The 19,549-nt window shown below is 36.4% G+C and overlaps 2 protein-coding genes across 2 annotated transcripts; one reads left to right on the forward strand and one right to left on the reverse strand.

The window, feature by feature from the left end:
• Window positions 1-5,639: 5,639 nt before the first annotated feature.
• Window positions 5,640-9,209, reverse strand: LOC140057616 (single-strand DNA endonuclease ASTE1-like). The gene is made up of 2 exons (XM_072103332.1): window positions 9,118-9,209; window positions 5,640-8,839 (listed from the first exon to the last, which is right to left on the reverse strand). Exon 2 carries the CDS (start codon window positions 8,781-8,783, stop codon window positions 5,640-5,642), a length of 3,144 nt encoding a protein of 1,047 aa, XP_071959433.1. The 5' UTR covers window positions 8,784-8,839; window positions 9,118-9,209.
• Window positions 9,210-9,322: 113 nt separating this feature from the next.
• Window positions 9,323-19,538, forward strand: LOC140057773 (serine/threonine-protein kinase Nek11-like). Its single transcript, XM_072103503.1, has 14 exons — window positions 9,323-9,380; window positions 10,269-10,476; window positions 10,799-10,964; window positions 11,313-11,431; window positions 11,989-12,180; window positions 13,075-13,224; window positions 13,557-13,635; window positions 13,887-14,113; window positions 14,263-14,368; window positions 15,800-15,968; window positions 16,392-16,762; window positions 16,901-16,958; window positions 17,080-17,161; window positions 17,510-19,538. Exons 2-14 carry the CDS (start codon window positions 10,313-10,315, stop codon window positions 17,709-17,711), a joined length of 2,085 nt encoding a protein of 694 aa, XP_071959604.1. The 5' UTR covers window positions 9,323-9,380; window positions 10,269-10,312; the 3' UTR covers window positions 17,712-19,538.
• Window positions 19,539-19,549: the final 11 nt, after the last annotated feature.

A 19,549-nucleotide genomic window follows, 5' to 3' on the forward strand; every position in this document is an offset into this window, starting at 1 on the left:
AATTTTACATTTCAAAGGCTTTGCTGTCAATCCAGCACTACTTAATCTTTCTAATACATCATTCAAATGAAAAATATGATCTTTCCAAGTTTGACTATAAATACATATGTCATCTATATATGCCTTAGCATATCCCTTAGTACCTTGTAATACCTTATCCATTAATCTTTGGAAAGTACTAGAGCTATTTTGCATACCAAATGGAAGTACATTGTAACAATACTGTCCAAATTGTGTAATAAATGCTGATTTGTCTTTGGTCTTAGGATCCAGAGGCACCTGGTAAAATCCTTTAGTTAGATCTAACGTAGTTATGTATATTGCGGATGATACCTCATCCAACATTTCGTCTATGCGAGGCATAACATAAGGGTCAAATTGTGTAGTCTTATTTAGTGATCTAAAATCTGTCACCATTCTAATTTGATTCTGGCCTTTCTTCAGGGCAATAATAGGTGCAGCATAGGCACTAACTGTAGGTTCTATTATACCCATAGCCAACATACTATCTAATTCCTCTTTCAATTTACCCTTTAATGCTTGGGGCGTTCTATATGCCCTATGCCTTATAGGCATTTCACCATTAGTCTTAATTTCATGTGTCACCAAGTGACTTCTACCTGGTACATCTGAGAATACATTCTGTTGATACTTTAACAATTCTGTTAATTGTTTAGTTTGAGTATCATTTAAATTACTACTAACGTTAACATCTCTCCATGTTTGTGATTGATGATAAGACAATCCTATGTCTATTTCACTATCTAACTCATTGTCATGGACTGTTTCATTTAAGTCTACTTCTTCTATCGACTGAACATTTGTTACTACATAATAACCATCTTTACTTATTTCTACTTTATCATACCATCTCTTTAACATATTAACATGTAGAATTTGTTTTTCTTTTCTTCTACCTCCTATGTATATTTCATAATTTACATCATTGACCTTTTTTGTAACAGTAAAGGGGCCTTGCCATTTACTGTCTAACTTACTATTTCCTACTGGAAGGAATGTCAACACTTTGTCCCCTTCTACAAATTCTCTATCAATAGCATTCTTGTTATAATTGTGGGACATAATTTCTTGTTGTTCAAGTTTGTTTACATTAGCATCTTTCATTAATTCCTCCATTTTTTCTCTTATGTCTAACATGTATTTGATAACATCAGTAGATGTTTCTTCATCTTCTACCCAATTACTTTTGAGTAAACTCAAGGGTCCCCTCACCTCTCTACCATAAAGCAATTTAAAAGGTGAATGGCCCGTCGCTTTACTAGGAACTTCTCTGTATGCAAACAGAAAGGGGGGTATGTAGTTATCCCAATTTTTTCTTTGCTTAACTGTAAGTGTCCTTATCATATTTTTCAATGTACCGTGAAATCTTTCAACAAGCCCATTGCTTTGGGGGTGGTACACTGTAGTCTTTAATTGATTAATCCCCAACATACTACATATAGATTGCATAATTGAAGACATGAAATTAGTTCCTTGATCATGTACAATCTCTTCGGGTAATCCTACTCTAGTAAAGACTTCTATTAGAGCCCTGGCTACTGTTTCAGCTCTAACATTGGGTAACGGGATAGCATCCGGATATCTCGTAGCATAGTCAATTATAGTAAGCATATATTTGTTATTACGGCTTGTTCTAGATAAGGGTCCAACAATGTCTATCGCTATACGTTTAAATGGTGTACTTATAATCGGTAATGGTATCAAAGTATGTTTCCTTTTACTTTTACCCTTATCTACCTTTTGGCATTCCTTACAGACTTTACAATAGACTACCACATCTTTAATTATACCTGGCCAATAGAATTGGTTCAGGACCCTACTTTTAGTTTTCTCAACACCCATGTGACCTGCAAATGGCACATTATGACCTAAGTGTAATACACCCTGTCTACACTGAGTGGGTAATACAATCTGTTCCACTTGGTTATTCTTATCTTTAATACTACTCCAATTTCTCATCAATATACCTTGTCTCATAAAGAAACATACCCTATGCTGACCTATTTCTTCTATAGGGACTACCCTGTCAAACACTCCTTTGAGTGAGTCATCATTTGTTTGCAATTTGATCAGTTCTTGTTTAGTTAGGTTCAGCTTGTGCTGTTGTTCATAAGTTTTATGTTTGACTGTTTTATCTTTAGCTTTATCCTCATTTTCGTCAAACAAATTATTCATTTCTGTTCCATTCATATCATCTAAACACTTAGTTTTATTTACTTTGTTGTCATTCACTACTGTTTTCAACAATTGTACATTAGTTTCTTTAGGCGGCTCTTCTATCGGCTTAAAGTTACTATCTTTCCCTAACAATATCATTTCGTCTTGTATTCTAACATCATTTTCTATTCTGGCTTGCTCCCTAGTTAGGACGAACATTTCTTTTTTTCCCCACAGTTCTGGTCCAAATCATGACCCAATAACATGTCCCTCTGTAATCCTTCGATTACGGCTACAATCACTTTTCCTGTCACTATCTTACTTTCTATAGCTACCTCAGCTAAGGGGACGGTAATATCGCCTCCTATACCTCTTAACGTAACCCATTTTCCTGGCAAGTAACATTTGTTAGGCACTAGACTTTCCTTAACAGCTGACTGGGTACATCCCGAGTCTCTCAGCATAGTTATATCCTGTCCTTCTAATTTTCCTTTTCCTGGTATTGTACACTTCTCCATTTTATTTTCTACACTATCCATAACTACTTGGGGTCTATCTGATTTTATTCCTGCACATCTTAAGCCATCTTTCACATTCGGACCCTTCTTAGTGTCACTAGTCTTTCCTTTTGCTACCATCTTAGGACAATCCCCTATTTTATGTCCCTTCTCCTTACAATTGAAGCATAGGCCATTAATCCATTCATTTGAAGGTTCTCTCTGTTGGAAATTTCTACCATAGTTATGGAATCTGCCTCCCCTTCCGCGATACCTATTGTATCCTTGCTGCCTAGCTCCAGGGTTATTCTGAGTCGTACTATTCTTAGGTTTACTATTTTCTTGGCCCTTATAATACGTAAGCTTATTTTCAGAATTTACGGCATTCCAATAGCCACGGCCACCTCTATTAGCTATATAATCATCGGCTATCATAGCCATATCATAGCTCTTATTTACTTGTTTATCTCTAAGATAAAGCCTCAGATCTTCAGGCATTTTATCAAGTGCCTGTTCCATTATAATCATTTCAATAATGCCTGCAGCATCATCTTCTTTTACATTAGCACATTTCATCCAACATTTTAAATAATGGGAGAGCTCATTCAGCCATTCCCTGATGGACATATCTTTAACTCTGTTTGAATTTCTAAATTTAAATCTGTAGGTCTCTGCGGACACATCATACTTTTCTAAGATTGCCTTCTTTAAGGTATCATAATCTACACATTCTTTTACGGTTAAGGATGCATATGCTGTCCTAGCTTTACCAGACAGTTCAGGTGCTAACCTAGCGGACCACGTATTCTTATCCCAACCTGTGGCTTCTGCCAAGTGTTCAAATGTTCTAAAATATATATCCATATCATCTGATTCCTTCAAAGTAGGAACCTTTACCTTCATTTCATCTACTATATTCCTAGCATTACTGTAGCTAGACCTATTTTCTAATTCCATCATTTTCACTCTTTCTTGTGATTCAATTTTTCTTAGCTCTATATCTGCTTTTAATTGGTCTTGTTGGTATTCTAACTTTTTGTTTTCGGCCTCGAACTTCATTCGAAAATATTCGATCATCATATCTTTAGGGATACCGCCGGGTATTTCGGGCAAATCAATATCCCTAGCCATTTTATCATATATTTCATTGACTTGGTCAACCTCTTCTTGGTCAACCATATCTTCCCTAGTATCTTTGTCTGACATAGTCTTATCTATATTTTTACCCGATCTTAAAGTTGTCATGCTAATAACAATTTTACTAATGAAATATGTAAACTTATGTATACAAAATATGTTATAAAAGTATTTGTATTACCTTGATTCCATTCAGATATGTAAAAATATGAAATCCACATAAATTTTTAAATGCAATACAATATAAGACATTAATTTACTTCAAAGTCACAAACAACGTTCCAAGTTCGCTCCGTACACAAATTTACTTTCGAAATAAAAAATAGTTTACAAAGTCAGCTTTGCAAATCTTCTCAAAATTTACTGGGCTTCCTTCTGTTACTTCAGTCTTCTTCTTTCAGATCTCGGTGAATATATCTCTCTCCGATGAATATCCAGCAGTCTTGAGCTCAATAGTACTTCTTCTTCGTTGTAATATCCAAACAACGCACGGTATAAAAACTGTCAGGAATCCAGATCTTCGTAACCATTTAACTTTTTGTTTACTGATTTAACAGGCCCGTAGAGTAGGCACTGTCACTTCTTCTTCTTCTTCTTCTTGATACTTAAATCATGTATCTTAAACAAAAATTTTCACTGCTGCCACCATGTAGTGAATATTTAAGTTGGTTCCGAGCTTTCTCAGGCGTATATATATAACTCCACGCGACGTACACTGTCACTGAATGATAACTCATACAAAAAGTATATTTAACTCAACTAGAACTTTTATTCCTTGTAACTCGATTAATACATCTTTCTACCACTACCAGTCAAGCCTTAATATTTTCTTTATCATCTTTCCGTTTATCTACTCTGATCTTATTCTCTCTTCTTTCACCTAATATCTATTACATTCCACTTTTATACTGGACATGCAAATTTTAGGCTTCAGAGGAGGATAACATTTTCCCTCCAAAAATTATACGATTTTGATTGGCTAATAATATAAGGCGGACCTGGTCTACAGCATCCTTATCTAAACACAGAGAATCACAACATAAATAGTATGACAGCGCTATTGAATACATTATTATTAATTAACCTTGTCTCAATGAGCAGAGGTTTTATGAAAAGCATTTTGGGATGCCATACCATATTCACTTATAACATGGAGGCCTCCATGCTTATAATCAAGCAATTCTTCATCATATACACACACCATTCACCAAAACTATTTATGAAGGAGCGACTCATTCAATGATAAATGCCTACGTTGAAAACATTGTTGATTGACAAGTCTTACAGACTAGACTAATTGTCTGCATTTCATAGACTCTCTTCTCCCAGTCCGAGTTTCCAATTTGTTTCAGTCGTAGTAAACAATAATCTACTGCTTGGTACCTGTTTCCTACTGACTGTTCTCTAGGGGATTACTACCTAAAGGAGACTGAGGCGCGAAAACACAATACAACTGTACAGTAATCTTTTTTAATCAAATAACACCTCCATAAACTAAACAAATTCTGTAAATTCTGTTAATTCTTTTCATTCAATTTATTTACATACTGTAATATCATATTCAAAACATTTTCAGATACAGTAACAGGGAGAGAAAAAAGTAGTTTGCATACATCTTTACCTAATCATTGAGTACTTCTTTAGAACAACAACATTTAATGCTGTATGTAGTATTGAATATTAATTGAAATAATTTAACCAAACAGTTACAGTTTAACAGCAATAAAGTATTTACTTCAATCCATTTACTGGTTACTATTGCAAACAGAACACAAAAAAGCGCTTCATTTTTGTTGATTAAGGCAAGGTCTAAAGGTATCTGTAAAATCATTTTCCACGACCTCTACTGGCACTCCCGCCCCTTCCACCACCTCTACTGGCACTCCCACCCCTTCCACCAACTCTACTGGCACTCCCGCCCCTTCCACCACCTCTACTGGCACTCCCGCCCCTTCCACCACCTCTACTGGCACTCCCGCCCCTTCCACCTCTTCCACTGGCACCCCTTCCTCCTCCCATAGCACCCTTTCCACCACCACTGGCACCCCTTCCACCACCACTGGCACCATTCCCACCACCGGCACCATTCCCACCACCTCCACCCCTTCCTCTACCACCTTCACCCCTTCCACCGGCATCCTTTCCACCACTGGCACCACCTCCACCTCTTTTTCCTCCACTGGCACCCCTTCCTCCTCCACTGGCACCCTTTCCTCCTCCACTGGCACTCCTTTCACCACTTTTACTTGCACCCCTTCCATGCCCTCTACTGGTACAACTTCCATGACCACCAGTGGTACCCCTACCACCTCCACTGGCTCTTCCATGACATCCACTAGCAATCCTTCCTCTACCACCTGTGTCAGCCTTTCCACTATTTTGTGAAGTTCTTCCACCAACCCCTGAACCTCCACCTTTGTTCATAATCCTATGTGTGCCCTTTTGCACCACCACCACCCTTGGCACCACTTTGATTTCCTGAACAACAACCACTCTGTTTATTAAACTGTTTACTTTCTGTGTCATATCCTGTCTTTTATTACCAATATTATGTGTTGTTCTTGGTGATTCTCTGATAGATTCATGCCCTACTTCAGCATTTCTTGATCCCCATAGAGCATCTTTGTTTATTCGGGATCTATTAGCTTGAGAGCCATAGTCACCTTGCGGGCTACTAAATTGACTGTTAACTCTTCCTGCAGCCCATAAGTTTACTTCCTGTGTCATATCCTGTCTTTTATTACCAATATGATGTGTTGTTCGTGGTGATTCTCTGATAGATTCATGCCCTTCTTCAGCATTTCTTGATCCCCATAGAGCATCTTTGTTTATTGTGGATCTATTAGCTTGAGAGCCATAGTCACCTTGCAGGCTACTAAATTGACTGTTAACTCTTCCTGCAGCCCATAAGTTTACTTCCTGTGATATATCCTGTCTTTTATTACCAATATTATGTGTTGTTCTTGGTGATTCTCTGATAGATTCATGCCCTTCTTCAGCATTTCTTGATCCCCATATACCATCTTTGTTTATTCTTGATCTATTAGCTTGAGAGCCATAGTAACATGGCAGGCTATTAAATTGACTGTTAACTCTTCTTGCAGCCCATAGGTTTTCTCGAGCTTCTTCTTTTTCTTTGTCGAGACCTTCACTTTCTTTTTCATTTTTGGAATCTATGTTAATGCCATATCCAGAATTAGAATGCTCCATCACAGTGTAATACATAAAAGACAATACATGAAACTCATCCCCAAGAGCATTGCTGTTATCTACAAATTCAAGTGCTTTTTCTGGTTTTTGAAATGTTTTAAAACAGTTATAGATCTGGTGTAAAAATGATCCATTGTACAATACAGACACATCATTTGTTGAAAAGGGATTTGATAAGAAAGCATTCAAATGTGAAATATACTTCAAGACACTCTGCCATTGGGCAAACATGTTGCTGGCGTTCGCATCAAAATTCCCTTCTCTCTGCATAAATTTCACTCGTGTTTCACTAAATCTATTTTGTATCCAGTTGCCACTATCTTCTCCGTAGCCTTGTTTGAACTGCTGGTCATGTAACTGTTTTATTCCACTGCTTTTCAATAATCCAAGAAGCAAAGCAAGAATGTGTCTCCAACTTACATTTGGTTTTGCATGTTTTATCCAGTACAACATAGAAGCAATTGGGACTTGGAATTCTCTTTTTATGTTGTGCAGATCTTCTGACTTTAACATTAAACAATCCATAAACAATTGCTTGCTCTGTGTTTTGTCAAGTTCTCGAATATTGTGAATGCTGAATGCACAATATTTTGGAGAAACTTGTCTACACTTAACTTCCCCACCTTGTCTGTCGTACTCATCAATTGTAGGGTTCTCACTGCAGTCACTCTGATGAATAAAACCATAGATCATTTGTCTTATTGGCAAGCTAATTTTATTTGAACTTGCATGATGTGGGCTCTCAATAAAGTTCGCCAGAAAGCATTTTTTCATCAGCTGTGCATTAAGTGAATCTGATGGAAGTGACCAACTACGGAACTCTGTAATGAACCAGAGTGGAAGATCATAATTCTGCCACAGGAGGCACTCTTCTTGGTTTATTTCTTTGGTTTCAAAGTATGTTGCATATTCTGATGTACTATTTACAGTGTACATTTCTATTGATGTTTGTATTTTATTTCGTAGCTTGTCTCTATGCTGGTGGTATTCATGCTTTAAAGAAGCTTCTATAGCATCATCTGGTGAGTCAAAAGCAGCAAGCCAATGTATCAACTCTTTCAGTTTCATACCTACAAAATGATCAACATAATCATTGCCTTGCAGTGTTCCAAAGAGCGGGAGTAAACTCTTCTTCAGTTTAAAATGCTTACAGAATCTATCGACGTGGAAGATTTTGCATGTCAGAAAACTGCTTTTTGATTTTTTAGTGTGCTGTAGCTTATGAAAGTTAAATCCTTTCAAGTTGATAAAACCACCAGTAAGGTCTGTTACATAGAAATCACTGTCATTCGAAAGAACTGGACATTGGTAAGCATTTGCTAAAGCAGAGATTTCACTGTCCGCTTCAAAATCACACTGTGCATAGTTTACCCCACTATCTGTTAGTGCTTGACGAAAGACATCAATTGCAAAGACCGGGAGTACAACACCATGACCACCTGCAGCGAGTGAAAGAGCCATACGTACACGATCCTTATGCCTATCCTTCATGGTACTGAACTTCTTTCCATCGGGATCTATGGCACCATCCATAAGGATAAACGGCTCAATCTCACATTTTCTGAGGTTTGCCACAAATGTTTGGCATACTCCATAGAAGACAAGGTTCTCTCCACCGTGTTTCATATCCAGCTCAGCATTTAGATACAGATGATACAACAAACTGTAGCCATCTATAACTAACTTGGTATCTTGAAGACTGCAGGTTTCTGTTAGAAAACGATGATCATCAAGAAATGTTGTTAGGCCTTTGATCCCCATTTTGGTTGTGGTGGGATGCTCACAATACAGTACTGTATTTATAGCCTATTCCATTTCTGTTTTTAAAGATAAATTTGTTTACAGTCAGTAAACCTAAATATGGCATATGTTATTTTTTTTATGTTAAAATTCCGTTTCTGAAATTGTGCAACCCCCCAGGGCCCATTTTCAGACAAATAAGGCACGTGCTTTGCCCGTGCTTTGTTCACACGACGTACGACTGTCCCTGAAGCTTGCATTGCATGCTTGACTGACTCATGCACGCTTTGGAATGATCGACTGACTGATTAAATAAGGCAAACAAGACTATCAAAATCAGTATGAAGGCAATTACCGACAAAATGTTAAATAGTAGAGTGTGTGGTACTGTACTAAATATTCATTTTCCGGCAAATCTAGAGAGGTAAGTCAGGCCTAGGTCTAGCCGAAAAAATGTGCGGAAACTGAATTAATTCTTGCATACCCCCTCTATTGTCGTGTCTTGTGTAAGCAGCTATCTGTAGAGGGCGTTCGTAAGTTTGTTTCTAAAAAACAAAAAACGAGTTTTATGTCCTTGTTGTTGTGTTTCTTTCTAGCTAGATATCCTGCAGTTATTTGGTAGATATTATATGAATTGAGTGTATTTTGCAAAATAAAAATATATAGAATATTTATTTGAAAAATTGTGTTTTCTGAGGGATTGTAAAATAATATAGGCCTAAGTAAAAGTATCTTTGCATGTTTTTATATAATAGGCCTAGGCTAGGCCTAGTAGTAGTAGAGAGAGAGTGTCTGCTGTCTGTTCCATTTTGGGATTAGCTAGGTAGTACTAGTAGGGCTAGACGATAATCACATTGTGATTGTTGTATATCTGGTAGAAAACTTGTTTAAACATAACTATAGTATCTATATGAGGGAGGGAATCTATATATTAGTGAGTGAGTGGACGAGCGGTTAAGACAGTGGAACCGTAATCACGTAGCCATAACATCGGCAGGGGTTCGAGGCTCACTCACTCCATGGTTCTGGTGGTAGAACGAGTCTTCTCGGATAAGGACTATAAACCGTAGGTCCAGTGTACACAACTTGCTCGTGTGCACTTTAAAGAACCTAGTACATCTTTCGAGACGAGTAGGGGGTTACCCCGGTGTATTAGTACATCACAGCCACTGATCACCAACTGGGCCCTCTGGGAGATCAGTCTTTGACTGAAGAGGTCACCCAGTATAAAGATAAAAAAAAAATATATATATATATAAATTATGGTTAAAGCGAAGCGAGCTCACTCTCTAGTTATTATAATTATTAGGCCAAACCATAACAATTATTTTATCCTTAAAATATATATAAAAGTTACTTTCAAAGTCTAAAGAATCTGATGCCTACTCTACTACTACTACTAGATATATATAGGCTTACATAAAACGATGAAAAACATTTTTTTTTTTTTTGATAATTTCTACACACTAACCATTAGCATTAATATTTATTTTTACCAACTTATAGATCATCACCAAATAGGCAGTGGCATAGATAATAGATGTGCCACCATGCCACCCACAAGGGGAGTGAAAAAACCCAAAGAGGACAAGAGTGACCATCGAGTCTTAGCAAACCGGTACAGGGTAGAAAAGAAGCTGGGCAGTGGAAGCTTTGGTACTGCGTTCCTTGTTTATGATATGAGAGCAAATAAAACCAGAGGTGATGAAGAATGGTGAGTTCTGACATGTGAAAAAGTGGTAGAGTACACACCAAGACCTAACAATATTTCACAACTCAACAAGTTAATTAAAAAAAAATCACACATCTGTTTTTAAAGTCTGCTCAATTGGAACAACCATGACAGATAAAACTAAGCAAAATACTTGGCAAAATGCAGACAGTGGCAAGGCAAAGGGCTCGCTTTTGTGGCATCATCAATTGATCAATTTTTTTTATCAAAAATCAATATACATGCAAACAAAAGACAGTAACTTGAAATGTGTGAATTGTTCAACCAACAAATACGGAATTATACTTATGCTTTGCTTTTTTAGGAAAGTTCTAAAGGAAATTCCCTGTGGTGAGCTAGCCCCAGATGAAACAGTGGGTGCGATGCATGAAGCTAAGCTTCTATCAAGACTACAGCACCCTAACATCGTTAGATATTATGATAGCTTTCTTGATGGCGAATTCTTTTGTATAATTACAGAGTATTGTGAGGTAGGTTGCTAAGTAACAACTGAAAAAATTGTTAATTAAAGCTCTGTCCACATTATCAAACTTTACGTGACAAAAAAATGTGATGTGCCCATATATGGACATCATGACATATCACTACCACATTTGGGCACATTACACTTGTCAAACTAGTGTAGTGTAGACAGAGCTTCATCATTGACAGATCACAGCATTGTCTTTTATATGCATGCATGTTCCAATAACCTTGAGATATTCTGTTCATAAAGTTTTTTTGAAAAGTCACTGACAATTTTTAGTAATAATAGTAAATACATAATCCCACAGTTGAGGCATTTTAACCCTGAAATTTTTGATTTGGGTATTTCACAGGGTGGAGACTTAAGTGATAAGATTACTGCTTGGAAGAAGGCAGGCAAGCGGTTTGACCAAGGCGTTGTCATGGACTGGTTTGTACAATTGGTCCTAGCTGTACAACACATGCATAGACGGTAATTTTGCATTCAATAGATCACCATGACATAGATACATTCTTCTTTTAACATTATTATACTAAATTATTCATCTTGTACATACTTTATGTAATCACCTGGGACCAGCGGCTTGATATACAAGTTCTTGTATAGCGCCAAATTCCAACGAATGGATCATTGCTCATGGCGCTGTGGACTGGATGTTACAATTTTCAACTACGTTCTTCTCCCCTACGGGTCACATCATGTCAGTGCAGCCACTTTAAGGTGCAGCCACTCAAAAGATGTACAGGTTCTTTAAAGTGCACACTAGCAATATGCATACACTGGACCTACGGTTTATAGTCCTTATCCAAGAAGACTTGTTCAACCGCCACAACTATGGAGCGAATGAGCCTCAAACTCTTGCCGATGTTATGGCAGGATTACAGTTCCACTGTCTAACCGCTTGGCCATTCAATCACTTAATATCTTATTCAAATAGCTAGTTATTTTGTCTAATGACACAGACAGGATGATCTTTACCATTCTGCCACCTCGGTAAACATTTTACAAATTTTGTTTTCGCATTACAGACAAGTGCTTCACAGAGATCTTAAAACTTCAAATATATTTTTAAAAAACAATATGATAAAGATTGGAGATTTTGGAATATCACGTGTATTGATGGGGACATCAGACTATGCAAGTACCTTCATAGGAACGCCCTACTACATGAGTCCAGAGGTACTAAAACATGAGGGCTACAACTCGAAGTCAGACTTATGGTAAGTGAATACTTTTGCGAGAATAAACAAACAAATGAAAGAAACTGAAGCCCTGTCTACACTATCAAACTATTTGACAATAAAATGTTTTTATGTCCAAATACGGTGGGGATATGCCCAAATATAATAGTGGTATGACATCATGTCCATATGAGCATGTCACGTTTGTTTGATAGTGTGGATGGAGCTTTAGGGACCATGTTAGTGGTATGACATCATGTCCATATGAGCATGTCACGTTTGTTTGATAGTGTGGATGGAGCTTTAGGGACCATGTTAGTGGTATGACATCATGTCCATATGAGCATGTCACGTTTGTTTGATAGTGTGGATGGAGCTTTAGGGACCATGTTAGTGGTATGACATCATGTCCATATGAGCATGTCACGTTTGTTTGATAGTGTGGATGGAGCTTTAGGGACCATGTTAGTGGTATGACATCATGTCCATATGAGCATGTCACGTTTGTTTGATAGTGTGGATGGAGCTTTAGGGACCATGTTAGTGGTATGACATCATGTCCATATGAGCATGTCACGTTTGTTTGATAGTGTGGATGGAGCTTTAGGGACCATGTTAAAATTATTATACTGCAGTAACTGCATTTTGTTTACACTTTAACCTGTTTATACAATTATTTAGAAAGTTTTTTTTAGTGTCATACACAGGTGGGGCATTTAGAAACCATTTTGGCCAACTTATTGGATCCAAGATGACATATATTTTGATACCTCATCATGTGTATGTGGATGCATGCTTTAACAAAAATGTGTATAACGTACCAACACTCTCCTCACTATCTCTTTTTAATTATATACTGTAATCTGTTGTTCACAAATAAATGTTTTTATGTATTTTTTGTAGAAATAAATAGAATTTATACTCGATATTTAGGTCTGTAGCATGTATACTGTATGAAATATGTGCATTACAGCACGCATTTGAGGGCCAGTCATTAATGGGAATTATGTATAAGATAGTTGAAGGGAATAAACCTGAGTTACCAGACATGTATCACCAGAATCTACGGCAACTTGTACAAAGGTAAGAATGTGCTGCAGTCCATTTTAAAGAATTGTTTAACAAAAGTATCCTTATTTAGAAACACTGAATATGTGCATGTTAAATAACCATATAAAACTATTTCTTTCTTATGATCAGTACTATACAGTGATTGTGTTTTTAAATACAGTAGTTGGCTGGCTTGTTAACCTTTCTGGTTGAGTGATTAGCTCTATCCCATTACTATCGTGCCAACATTTGGGTTGACTAACCTGTTGATGGCTGTTGATTGGTTGACTTGTATCCAACCTTGTCGGTTGCTTTACTGACTGGTTAAGTGGTTCATGACAAATAAGATGCTTCTTATTTTCTAGGCTACTTGAGAAAGATCCTTCCCACAGACCATCTGCAACTGAAATAACCAAAATAGATTTTGTAGAAAGACATATAGAGGTGATTACTAATGTTATTCTCAACATGCTCTTTAAACAATTTGACCACTTTACGATTATGATGATGTATATATTTATTTATTAAGATTAGGCCAATGTACTATACTATCATCAAAATTAGAATCCTTTTGTTTGATTAAGTAATCAAATTGAACATGTAGTATATCACACAATTTTGTAAGATACCATTTAAAATCAGAAATAGAATAGTTAAACTAATATTGGCATGCATCATCATTATTTACAATATAGAAAATGAAAAACAAGATAGCAGCATTTAAGGAACATAGAGATGACGTCCACAGTCAGAAAACAGACACAGATGAGATAGCCAGGATGTTGCGAGAAAAAACCCACCTTGAAGATCTACAGAATGCCAGTCTGAAGAGACAACAAGAAGAGCTGAAACATATGACACCGAGGGAGCGTATGAGGTTGAAGAAAATGCAAAAGGGAGATGAAAAAGCCAAGGTTTTAAGGTATAGGTCGTCAGTTGTCGAAAATCGAAAGCTCCCTAATATTGCCCAGTTTTTAGTGACATTGCATTTCTCAAAGTAGAGTATTTCTAACCTTTTGTCCATTATTGTCTATTATGATCATGAAGTTAAATTTGTTTTTCATTTGCTAGGGAGGAAGCTAGGAAGAATTTAGCAGGTAATGTGCAGAGAAAGACTTTGATACAAGAGAATATGGGTACATATAAACCACCAGTATGGCAAGGAGGTAGTTCAAGGGTACGTAAACAGGCTACTAATTACAGCTCAACAAAAACATGTTTTTTGGAATGTTGCCAATAGATAAGTGTGGTTGTGTTATATATCTATTTTCCCCCAGTATTATAATTATGTAAGTTGTGTGCTGGCCCTCTTAGAGAATCAGTCTTGTACTGTAAGTGATCACTAAGTAAAAATATGAAATAAATAAAATGATGATGTACATCAATAGAAATAAAACTGTAAATAGGGGGAACTCTGCTCTATTCTGCTTGACGAAAAGAGTTATAACAAGAAATATTTCTTACAAAAAACGCCGCTTATCTCATGATCTACCACCGCTTATCTCACGATCTACCACCGCTTATCTCGCCATCTACCACCGCTTATCTCACCATCTACCACCGCTTATCTCACCATCTACCACCGCTTATCTCGCGATCTACCACCGTTCATCTCGCGATCTACCACCTACGTGCATCTCAATAATTATCAGAAAATGTTTTTATAGACGCTCAGACATGCTTAAGGTGTGAGTATGCCCCGTCCGAGTTTCCAAATACAAATTTTTTCAGCCGTATTATAAACTATAAGCTACCGCACGGTAACTGTATCCTATTGCTTCTGTTCTCTTGATTATAACTGCCTGTTTTTATAGACGCTCAGACATGCTTAAGGTGTGAGTATGCCCCGTCCGAGTTTCCAAATACAAATTTTTTCAGCCGTATTATAAACTATAAGCTACCGCACGGTAACTGTATCCTATTGCTTCTGTTCTCTTGAATATAACTGCCTGTTTTTATAGACGCTCAGACATGCTTAAGGTGTGAGTATGCCCCGTCCGAGTTTCCAAATACAAATTTTTTCAGCCGTATTATAAACTATAAGCTACCGCACGGTAACTGTATCCTATTGCTTCTGTTCTCTTGAATATAACTGCCTGTTTTTATAGACGCTCAGACATGCTTAAGGTGTGAGTATGCCCCGTCCGAGTTTCCAAATACAAATTTTTTCAGCCGTATTATAAACTATAAGCTACCGCACGGTAACTGTATCCTATTGCTTCTGTTCTCTTGAATATAACTGCCTGTTTTTATAGACGCTCAGACATGCTTAAGGTGTGAGTATGCCCCGTCCGAGTTTCCAAATACAAATTTTTTCAGCCGTATTATAAACTATAAGCTACCGCACGGTAACTGTATCCTATTGCTTCTGTTCTCTTGAATATAACTGCCTGTTTTTATAGACGCTCAGACATGCTTAAGGTGTGAGTATGCCCCGTCCGAGTTTCCAAATACAAATTTTTTCAGCCGTATTATAAACTATAAGCTACCGCACGGTAACTGTATCCTATTGCTTCTGTTCTCTTGAATATAACTGCCTAAAGGAGAGGCGTGAGAAACGCCCTTTTTCACTTTATACTAAATTGTTAATATTATGTATCTTGTACAGAATATACCATGGGTGAAAGACAATCCAGATGTGTACAATGATCCTGCCTTCCGTGCTAACCTTCCTCCTAGTACACCAGATATCTCAATTTATCAACAAGAAAATGACTATTATTCTACCACTCCTGACAACTATTTTGATAGAGAAGACATTGGGACCATAAAACAAGGTAAGCTAACTTACATATTTAGTTTATCATTGTCATTAATTAATTTTAAGGGAATGTAATCTAATTCCATTAGTGTTGGCCGAAGTTTTAAAACATATATATTTTCCTGTTTGTTATGAGCTAGTCAAACATTACTGGCAAGGGTTCGAGACCTACTCACTCCTAGTTCTGGTGGTGGAACAAGTCTTCTCAGAAAGGACTATAAACCGTAGGTCCAGTGTACACAGTTTGTACATTTTAAAGAACCTTGTTCATCATTCGAGACAGAGTAGAGGTTACCCCGGATTACCAGATAGGACAGTGATTAATTTACTATTTGTAATGCTTGGCCTCATGTGCCTAAAGACATAAAGTTAAAAGAAATTATGATGAAAAGTGTCCCAATTTCAATGTTTAAATCACTTCATCACTTATTTTTTCTAGCTCAACACACTATAGGTTTACATCCCAATGAATCAGATGATCGACCAATTACTCCAATGAAAAAGACCATCGACTTCAACGATCCAAATATCTCAATGGCGACGCCACCAGGTCTGAAACCGCTCCGTAAAAAAAAATTTTTTGAAAATGGAAATAAAAATGGTTCAGATTCTCAATCTAGCAAATCGGTTTCAAACAAAAAAGAGAATGGTACATCTGGTGATAACGCTTCCAAGACTAAACCGAAAGAACAGTTAATTCCAAAAGAGATCTTGAATCAGATTCCAGAAGACGCTGATGCTGCGGAAACGTTCTACTCTCAACATGAAGAGTTTGAGTCGGACTCTGATGATGAGTTTGATCAGGAAGAGGTAAACAAGCATTGCAACTTGTGTAATAACCTTTACTAGAAATACACCTGTCATATATATACCAATCAAATCATTTAAAAAAAAACTAGATAATTTATATCTAGTTTTTTATTGAAATAAATGTATTCTTTTCTTTAGGATGATTATGGTGCTTTGATGAGCGTTATGCAAAACGCTTTAGACTCAACTGTGCAAGGTATTGTATTTTACATATAATTATACTACTGTCTGTACTGCATTTATCAGGATTAAAACAAAATTCTGACCATAACATTTCTGTAGCTTATATTATTATATTAAAACTTTTATATTTTTAGATAATAATGCTACTGTTACTGATGACACAATTGGTGTCTTCTCGCCAGCTGTTCGTGACATGAAAATCAAGAATCTGACACTGTATCCTTTTTTTTAACATATATACTCTTTTCATTTTGGCAAATTGCCAAGTATAAATATAATTCATTCACTAACCTTCTTAAATGTGGCATTTCCGTTCACAGGACAAAAATACACAAGATGCTCTACATAAACAAAGTCTTATTACAAGTTTTTGGGAGTGGAGTTTTCCCGTGAAATGCACAAGGGGTAATATATGTATATAAAACCATGACCAACTTCTATTTTGGAGAAACCCCTATTAAGGAGAGTCCGGAGGTGTTCCTTTATAGAGGTTATACTGTAAATGGGTGATAAGTGTGAGCTACTATTGGCAATTGTTAGTATTTTCCTTAATAAATCCTGCAGAGAATGTGAAAAGAAATTAGGTAAAGTTGCCTTTAAGAAAGCATATTCATTCTTGAAAGAAGCAAGATTTGGCGATGGGAAAGCTACGCTGGATGAGAATGCCATTATGAAAGGTCTTCGACAGTTTGTTGGTAACCCTAGTGACTGCTTCCTTGTTGACCAACTGTTATTCCTAGAGGAACAAGCCAAGATGATGAAGTGATCAAAGTCGGTGGTAAAGGATATCTAAACAACTATCCTCAGGACAACTTCTTTAGGATTTTAAGGTTATTGGGTAGTTGTACAGTTGTCCTAGAAGGTAGTTGTCCTGAGATAGTAGGCTAAAAGTTTAAAACATTGTATTATAACTGCTGTGCATATAGATGCAATATAATGTTCTACTTGTACATTAGAACACATACAATGCATTTTTTGAAGTCCTGATCATTCCACCATTCAGTTTAAAATATGTCAAAACATTTTGCATGCAAGATACTTTTAAAAAAACAAGCACAATTAACTTGTCTTTCATACTTTTCCTGTGCCATGTTGTTTCCAAGATTACAGTAATAAGATTTCTTTCTTGGCCAAGTATGATCAGTTTTCTCGCCATGTTGTTTCCAAGGATATTAAGCTCTTTGGGATCAGGCATCTGCATTGTATTCAAATGATTAGCTTCTGTTGCCATCATACTTCATTTAATTTAATATGCGCAATATTTCGATTGACATTCGATGACAAAGGTGAGTATGATTTGATTTGTGTTGAGACACCCAAATGTTTTTGCACTTTCAAGAACTTCAAGGATAAAAAATAACGCCGAAACAAAGCAGCTCGCAAAGTTGAAAGTTGCTACCTAATATCGTGAACAGCATCCAATTATACTGCAAAACATAGGATACGTTTTCCAAAAAGCCCCCCCCCCCCCCCCCAGGACCTCTATGATTTGTGCAATATAGATACCGTGGTCTTAGATTTAGACCTTGTATTGCAATCAATTTTGTTTCTAGAAAAGCAATGCTTATAAATGTATAGAAAACGGAGTGATGATTATCCTCTGACCCAATATTACCCAATCCAAAATTCATGTATTATATCTTGATAGTAAAACCAAAATAGTATTTAAGTTCATAATCATATCATTCCAACTTAAATCCGTCCAATTCAGTGTGTATATGCATTTTTTATTCTGGTGTGCCAATCAAATTTTAATACCATATTTAGAGTATTGTATACCATATTAAGAGTATTAAGAATTTGTCATCTTTTGTACTTATGTGTACTCACCTTGAAAAAGTTTATATGCTAATGCTTTATATGTGTCCGTGTACAGAAAAATGATTGAGCGTTTGGGTTCTTTTTATGGGTGTTGGCAGGTAAATTAAAATATGGATCTGGATGAGTTCGTGTATGCAAGAGGTGATTTTGCATACTTAATTTTAGATTGTGTGCGTATTTTCTGTACAGTTAAAAACAATAATATTACATTTTTTTGGACAGTAAAATACTGTCAAAACTCTGAAATCGGTTTTAGAGTCCTTTTTGCAATTTGAACATAGCTTCAGCATACACGGTCGGGAAAATAGAATTTTTATCTACTTTATTTGCAGCTGTGAAATTCAAAATGCTTTCCATAATTTTTGGTGATGTTTTTATGCCTTTAGTTCAAGTGATCCATTTTGTATTCTTCGTAATGGTAATTTACACAGATTTTAGACTGTTTTAGATGAAGATTTTTAGATCATAGTATTTGGAGGGGTGATGGGTGAGGTTTCCCTCATTTATTGTACAGTATTTTCGAAACTACTGAAGTTATTTTTATTTAAAGGTGAATTTGTCTAATATATGACTAGTCCAGGTTGATAAACTTTTTTTTTATGCTGGTCTGTCCAGCATATTGACCAAAGCTACACAAAGGCAACTAAATTAGTTAATTTTTAATTGCAAATGAAGAAAGGTGTAAACAATTGCTTTATAAAATAAATATGCTAAATGTTATAATTATGTATAAAGAGTGCAGTGTCTATTTTAAATAAAATAAAAGAAATATCTTGTGGAATT

The sequence above is a fragment of the Antedon mediterranea genome, chromosome 8, assembly GCF_964355755.1.
Source record: "Antedon mediterranea chromosome 8, ecAntMedi1.1, whole genome shotgun sequence".
Lineage (NCBI taxonomy): Eukaryota > Metazoa > Echinodermata > Crinoidea > Comatulida > Antedonidae > Antedon > Antedon mediterranea.